The 7,422-nt window shown below is 35.0% G+C and overlaps 1 protein-coding gene across 4 annotated transcripts; it reads left to right on the plus strand.

Annotated features, from left to right (window-relative positions):
* The first annotated feature begins 4,461 nt into the window (after positions 1-4,461).
* Positions 4,462-7,032, plus strand: LOC116212949 (N-acetylglucosaminyl-phosphatidylinositol de-N-acetylase). Of its 4 annotated transcripts, none has more exons than XR_004157971.1 (11): positions 4,462-4,614; positions 4,825-4,947; positions 5,029-5,089; positions 5,374-5,444; positions 5,644-5,708; positions 5,790-5,834; positions 5,929-6,009; positions 6,109-6,176; positions 6,279-6,323; positions 6,415-6,575; positions 6,728-7,032. XR_004157971.1 is itself a non-coding variant. In XM_031547714.1 (11 exons), the coding sequence occupies exons 2-11, from the start codon at positions 4,839-4,841 to the stop codon at positions 6,717-6,719; spliced, it is 768 nt and encodes a 255-aa protein (XP_031403574.1). In that variant the 5' UTR covers positions 4,462-4,614; positions 4,825-4,838; the 3' UTR covers positions 6,720-6,803. The 4 variants fall into 4 exon arrangements, 2 of the variants coding, with proteins under 2 accessions (XP_031403574.1, XP_031403573.1); XR_004157972.1 differs by having other exon boundaries at positions 6,662-6,803; XM_031547714.1 differs by having other exon boundaries at positions 6,275-6,323; positions 6,662-6,803.
* Positions 7,033-7,422: the final 390 nt, after the last annotated feature.

The raw sequence follows: 7,422 nt of genomic DNA on the forward strand, positions 1-7,422 counted from the left end.
GTCATATTAGTTTATATGATAACTAGTATAGAATATAACTTAAGCGAATGATAAAACTATTTATGTGTAAATATTATAAACTCTCAATTGCTAATAAATGATATAGATTTTTGAAAAGATTATACTAATTACACCACATTCTCGTGGTTTCATTTTCTATCTCGTTATTATCATTAACAAATAAATGACATTTCTCGTGTATGAAATAAACTTATACAAATAAAGCAATCATATATGGGGCCTATATCCTTATTTAAATTACATATATGCTTTTAATCAGCAGCATGAGCCACCTGGCTCAGTGGGGACAAGAAAATCTCAATAAATTAACAGAAACGTGCAATGGATAAAAATAAATAACTTATTAAACAGTAAGATTTTTAACCGTAATTAAGAAAGCGAAGTAGGAGAAAGGCTAAATCCAGCTCGAATGATGTCAGGTAGGGTTCTATAAATAGCTCTCTTCTTTTTTCTTCACTCTTTTTGTTAAAACACAATTAATAGCATAATAAAATATTCAGAATCATTGTAATTATAGTGATTCGTAGATTTGCCTTCCCCAGTTTGTATGATGGGGATCAAATGAATACATTAGATTATGATGTCATTGATGTCGCATTTTCCCACAGACAATATAGGGGCATGAATTATATAAATATATATATATAGTCGGATAGCTCACGACTCACAAATATAGCTATAAAAATAAATAAAACATTATTCATGTTGTAATTCATTCTTAGCCAACGGGGAGAAGGATTAAAAGATGTGTTAGTTGACATTATTAGGTCAGAAAGAGACATTAGTAATACTGTGTACACAAATAAATTCATGTACATAAAAGTTATTTATACAACTGATGCATATCATACATATATAAGTGCCTTAATAATTGTTCCGATTGGTCAGATAATCAATTATTATATATAAGAATATTTCTTATGTTGTAATCCTAAAGAAATGTCATATATATATATATATACACACACACATTTATAACTTATATTATTATCTAAAGGATTCCCCATTTCGTTATCGCAACATAAGTTCCCCATTCTCAAACTTATTGTAAATATATACATTTATATATTAATTGCTTCCATAACATGTAACCAATTTTATTATGGAGAAAGAAAACCTCCCACTCTTCATACAAATAACTAGACAAGTAATGCTTGCGCTATGCGCGTATCTGTATAAATTTTAATTATTTATATGTTAAAAATGTTCTCTAATTATAGGTTCTATATAAAGTATGAATCATAAAAATATATAAAAAGGAAATAAAATCTAAGCATAAATGGACTAAGTTTATTGTTTAGAGAGGGGCGAGCGAAAATGATAGAAAGAAAGGTCGAGGACATAAAAAGTGGACAGTGGGAGAATTGTCAAAGAAAGAAGTTAGCGGATGGTAAAAAAGAGATTGAATTGAAAATTTTGCTCCAGGCACTCCTTAAATTAATGGTTTTGAATTTTGTGGAATTATCTACAGTTGTTGCTTTTGGCAATCAAATATTAGGGAAAAGTTTTACTTTTCCTTTTTGTAATAATATAGATATGGATACTCTCCATATAATGACCAATTTTAAAACTAAAATAAAATAAAAAACCAAGTTTAATGTCTATGTTTCAGTCAAATCATTTGACAGAATAAATACTACTTTTGCACAATCACTTGAAAGCAATTTTTGCCCCTGCAAAGCGCATGGGGAGGCCTAGTCTATTTGTATACTACTAGAATATCATCCGCACTAGGCGCGGAAGTTAAATATAAACAAATTTGAGTAAAGTTATTTTTTAAGAATAATAAACTTTTTATTAACAATATTAACTAATAAGTAATTAAGGAAAAATCATAAAATTAAATTTTGGAGTAAAAAAATTGTTTTATATGAATTAGGAGTAGGCTCTCCGGAAGAGAGGGGAGCAGATAGAGGAGGATGAGACCAAATAGGGAACGCAAAGTAATGAAAAAGTGGTTAGTTATTTTATGGTTTATGAGTTTACTTTTTTAATTATTTAGTGGTTATAATAAATTAAAAAATATGCTTTATGGGTTTTTTTATTTGCTAACTCGGGGTGTCAAGATTTTGCCTGACTAATCCTCAGAGCACTGTGAACTTTCGGCGGCGCACAGAGTGAGTAATTACGCCAAAGGCGTTCCGGTGGCCTCAGGAGGATTCGAACCTGGGATCAGGTACAAGTTTAGACGCACCTTAACAATTATGTCAAATACTTTAAAGTTTGCTTTATGGGTATTTTAGGAACATAAAAAGTAGGACGGAAGTAGTGATTTATTGCTTTATATATTAGTATAGATTAAGAAGCAAGGCGCTCTTTTCCCGTCAATGTGTGGGAATTTCCTTAAAAAAAGAAAAACAAAAAACTCCATCTCTATAATGAGCAAACCGCTATATGTTATTTCATCTTCTTTTTTTTCCTTTTATTTTGTCGAATCTATGATGTCATTTTTAACATAAAATACAAATTTCTGTCTTTGAAAATTTCAGCATCGTAACCAATGTGAGTTGGTTCAAGCAGTTCAACGCTTGTTTCGCTTAAGTAAGATCTCGGGTTCGATTTCTTATGAATGCAAAAAATCCAAGTTAAGAGAGATTTACCTTTTAGTTGACTGACTTGGCTCGACTGAATTAGTCGAAACCCAATTGGAGTTTCGGATACTTGGGTTCACACAAAAAAAAATATATATCTGCATCGCATGATATTGCAAACTGTTTTCACCCAATTAAAGTGTCATCTTTCATTAAAAAAAATTAAAGTGTCATTACGAATCTGAATTAGCATAAAATAAAATATCCATAACTTTTGCCGCATAATATGCGACTTAATGATAGACACCATATTTTTATGCTACAAGCAATGATAAATCGACAAGTATTAAGTTCAGTAGGAGAAAAATCTTTTTTAAGTTTTATTTATTAAGAGGCAGGGAATCCAGAATTCTTCTTCTACCCTATGCATATTTTTTTAGTTATTTGCCTTTGGGTTTTAAAATATGGATTTATTTCGATTGCTTGGACGCGAGGCTGTGACAAAACGTGATTGGATATTACATTTTTATCATAACATGCAAAGTTTCTGAAAAAGGTAAGCATTTTCATGCCTTAGCACTTTTTATTAGTTGGAGACCAATGTTTTGACCTTTTGTATTTTATTTTATTTTACGTATTATTATTGCTGTTGCTCAATACCAAAGAAAGTACCAATCGAGTGGACACATACTTTTTTTTATATCAATAATGGTCGATAAACTTTGTTTTTGTATGCAATATATGATTCTTGTACTTCAGTACCAAACTGTATTAGGGCATTATTGATCAAGAAGATCGCGTATATATAACAAAATAATGGGACGCACACAATATATATAGTCTCTTCTTAATTATGTTGCAGAGTGCGTCCCATCAAAATTGTAACTTAGGGGGTGTTTTGATCATACCAAATAAATACTTAAATTAAATTTACCGCAATTAAATAATTAAATTTGTTTGATTGACAAAACTTAAATTGACTTAACTTGGTATGATAAGTCAAAAAGCTTTTAAATCAAGTAATTGGAGACTACTATTCAGCTAATTTAATAACACTTTTCAGTTATTTGCGCGGGTGCACTTCTATGTTTTATAATTACAAAGAGGTCTCATTTTCATCCAAACGAGCGAGAGCAAGCAGGAGGTGATCGAGTAGGGATCGAGCTGGGAGAGAGGGTTTGCTGCCATGGTGGCTCGTCAACCGACCACCATCGGTGCATGGTGGCCAGAGATGGCCCACTTCTGTCGAATCTCCCCCTTTTTTTTTTCTTTTCAACACGATGAGAGAGAAAGGGGTAAGATCTCTTCGGTGGTGGCTTGTCGCCAACAATTATAACGTTTAGTAAAAAAATTAAGTTTGATTTAATTTGATTTCAAGAAATTAAGACAAAAGTAATTCGAAAAAGTATGTGAAAGAATTTGAAGAAAAAGATATAAAAGTAATGATTGTGTTGTTGAATTAAGGAATAAGTATTGAATAGTTGAGATAATTTAAATAAGAAAAAACATGAGAGAGAATTCCAAGAAAATGATTTAAAAAAGTAATGATTGTGTTGTTAAATTGACGAAAAAATAAAGTAAAGTTAAGTAAGATAACTTTTAAACCAAACATAGGCAAATCTCTATCCAATTGTGCACTTTTTTTTGTTTTTCAATTTTGATAATGAAATAATTATAAGAGTATCGTGCTAATGCATGAAACAAATATAATTTCAATTCTAACAGCATGTTTGGTAGCCCGGAACGTGCCTTCCCTTTCCGGACCAAATCCATATGAATGTACATTCCACGGTTTGGTTGTCAAAATGGATCGAGAAAGCCATTTCCGGATAGGGCCCTATTCAATGCTCTTTGCCCCTCCTGATGAAGAAGCAATGAATCCCCAATCCAGCCCGGTTCCTTCTGGCCCGGAACAAATAAGAACTTCTGAAATTCCATTATTGCCCCCAAATGTTGAAAATAATTACGACAAAAAAAAAATGAGGGACACATCGTGAAGATGGCAATGGCTTGAGGGCGGCGACGGCGAGCACGACGGCGGCAACGACGAGCTCAAAGAACGGTGAGCGACTTTGATCAACTGAACCTAATCACTTGCCATTTCTCCGAAACTCTGTTCGACGTTACCCTTCTCCATTGTTGCTGCTTTTTTTCATGGGGTTAGGGTTACCTCTATGCTTCCAATTTCGACGTCCCTGCACGGATTAATTGCAATATGGGTCGTCGTGGAAATTGTTAAGGTCAACCTGATCGCTTGTTCTGCTTTCCTCAGGTTCATGAGATATAATGTGGCTCCTGATTATCACATCATTGATAGTAATATGGGTCGCTTCTCTTTGCAAAATGTTCCACATATCCTCCTCCTCCTCTACAAAACCCGACTTCTTGAGTAGAGGTGGGTGATTAAATTCTCTCTTTTGACCCAATGAAATTTCTCAGTGCCTTCCTGTTGATTTTCTTTGCCGGTGAAAATCAGGTGGGGTTTCTGATAGGAGAAATGTCTTACTGGTTGTAGCACACCCCGATGATGAGTCCATGTAAGAAGTTTGTTCGCAGATACCCTTCAACTGCCGGTGTCGAAAACTATTGATGAATTATTTCATGCTTTCTTACAATTCATAACGAGTAGTAGAATGTTCTTTGTTGCCTTATATGCTAATCAATGATTTTCAGAATCTTAGTTGGTTATTTAGTATGTTTTCAAGTATTCAATAATCTTGTCTGGTATAACTCGAGAACCGAATCGTGCTTCTGATATGATGACTGCTACTTTATCATACGAATGTACACATTACATAATTTGTGCTAATAGTTGATGCAGGTTCTTTTCTCCAACGATAAGTTACCTTATTGCGAGGGGGCACAATCTTCACATTTTGTGTTTATCCGTAGGTAATGCATCTCTATATCTTCTATCTTTTGCCAGCGAAAATTTATGCATATTGGTAATAGACATATTACCCTACAGGAACGTTCTTGGTTGCATCTTCTTTTGCTTCTCCTGAGAGTATTCTCAAGCTCTCTCAGTTTCATTGAAAGTTTGTCGTTGCTTCTACGCTTACATACATGGCTGTAATTCCTCTTTTAATAGGTAATGCAGATGGCTTAGGGAACATAAGAAAAGAAGAGCTCTACAAAGCCTGTGAAGTCCTTAAGGTATTCTCTCAATCCCGTAAAGATTCTTCATAGCTATTCTCTCATCACCTCTTTAACTGTCTGATCGGATCTTTTGGTCAGGTGCCGCATCAGCAAGTGAAAGTTTTGGACCACCAAGAATTGCAGGTCAACTTCACCAACTTATTCGAAGTCTAATGCTCTGTTTCATATTTGAAAAACGTTAGCTCAATGATCCATCAATCTGACAATTCGTTATCAGGATGGGTTCGGCAAAGCTTGGAGCCACAGCTTGGTTTCCGAGATTATTGAAGAGGAAATCTTAACTAATGGGATCAATGCAGTAAGATTTTGAGTTACCGATATTCAATTCCTATATGTGATATGTTGATTACTTATCTCCAGATTTCATACTGCATATAAGTATGCTTATGTTTTTCAGATAATTACATTTGATAACTATGGTGTTTCGGGTCATTGCAATCATCGAGATGTACACCATGCAGTTCGGTGAGTGAGAGTCACATTTACCTTAATTGTGCTAATTCAGTCTTTCTCGTTCTATATTATTCTTTAAACTTCATCTCATATGATCGTGCCACACTTAGGAAGCTCCTACACGATACATCACGAAGAGATATCGAAGCTTGGGAACTCGTATGTGCTTTGCCTCGATATCTTCCTTCTGTTTCCTTATTTTTCATCTTTTTTTGCTCGATTTATCTGATAGGTTCATGAATTACCGCAGGTCAGCACAAGCATTCTGCGCAAGTACAGTGGGCCTGTTGACATTTGGATCTCGACTTTATCTTCATCTCAAAGCTCTGGTGGATCAGCGTACTGTATATTAAATGAGCAGCCTCGCAGGAGCTTCCGAGCAATGTCCAAGCACTCGAGCCAGTGGGTTTGGTACGTGAGCTCTCCCTATTCTATTTATTCTGTAAATGCACGGTCTAAAATACGACTGGTCCGTCATTGCATCCAAGAATCTTCAGTTCATCACTCATCAAGAGCGGAAGGGAAAGGTGGAAGCTGACAGGGAGTGCAATTTGATTGGGCAGGTTTCGGAAGCTGTTCGTGTCATTTTCCAGTTACACTTACACCAACGTGCTTCGGAGGATTGACGCGTGAAAGCTCGTATTCTTTCTTTAATTAGCTCCTGATACCTTCTCTAATTTAAGTCGTGCAACTTCCTCAGTCCACCGTATCACGACCTTTACTCAACGTCTTCTTCCCCATTCTAGTTTTCTATGCTCATTTGTTGATTAATTATAATGTTAATCTTAATCACGAATTAAAGTTTTCAATTGATACTTCTGTTTGAGTAGATTCCCGACCCCACAGCTTTGTAGATTTTAATGTTGTCGTGATCACAAAAACACGGTTTCCACACGGGATTCTGCCTTTATTTATGACAAAGGAAAAGCTACGCGTCTGAGCAGGGACAGAGGAAAGCCTTATTTTTTTAAATTTTAAATTTTAATACCAAAAGTGAATAATAAATAAATAAAATTTGCGTTGACGATGTCAAAGTCATTTTCAAATGTGCCCACGTTTTTTCGTTTTTGGATAAGTTAATCATCTCGAAAAGTATCTGACTGGGCCATGCTATCGTGGAGCTATGATCTCTAGCGTCAAGCTGAGTGAGCACAACGTCAACACCCATGGCCTCAACCAGTGGTGGATGGTCAAGAGGAGGAGCCCTAAACCGGGCCACGCCTTCCTGATTGAGTATCGATCGGGATTGTTCTTAGGT

This window comes from Punica granatum, chromosome 7 (genome assembly GCF_007655135.1).
Source record: "Punica granatum isolate Tunisia-2019 chromosome 7, ASM765513v2, whole genome shotgun sequence".
NCBI lineage: Eukaryota > Viridiplantae > Streptophyta > Magnoliopsida > Myrtales > Lythraceae > Punica > Punica granatum.

What these genes read in the sequence shown, in the direction of transcription:
- LOC116212949 (XM_031547713.1), top strand. Translation starts at nt 4,839, where the DNA reads ATGTGGCTCCTGATTATCACATCATTGATAGTAATATGGGTCGCTTCT. An exon ending in CATTTTGTGTTTATCCGTAG is followed by an intron (nt 5,445 to 5,643) that starts GTAATGCATCTC and finishes CTCTTTTAATAG; the next exon opens with GTAATGCAGATGGCTTAGGG. An exon ending in ATATCGAAGCTTGGGAACTC is followed by an intron (nt 6,324 to 6,414) that starts GTATGTGCTTTG and finishes GAATTACCGCAG; the next exon opens with GTCAGCACAAGCATTCTGCG.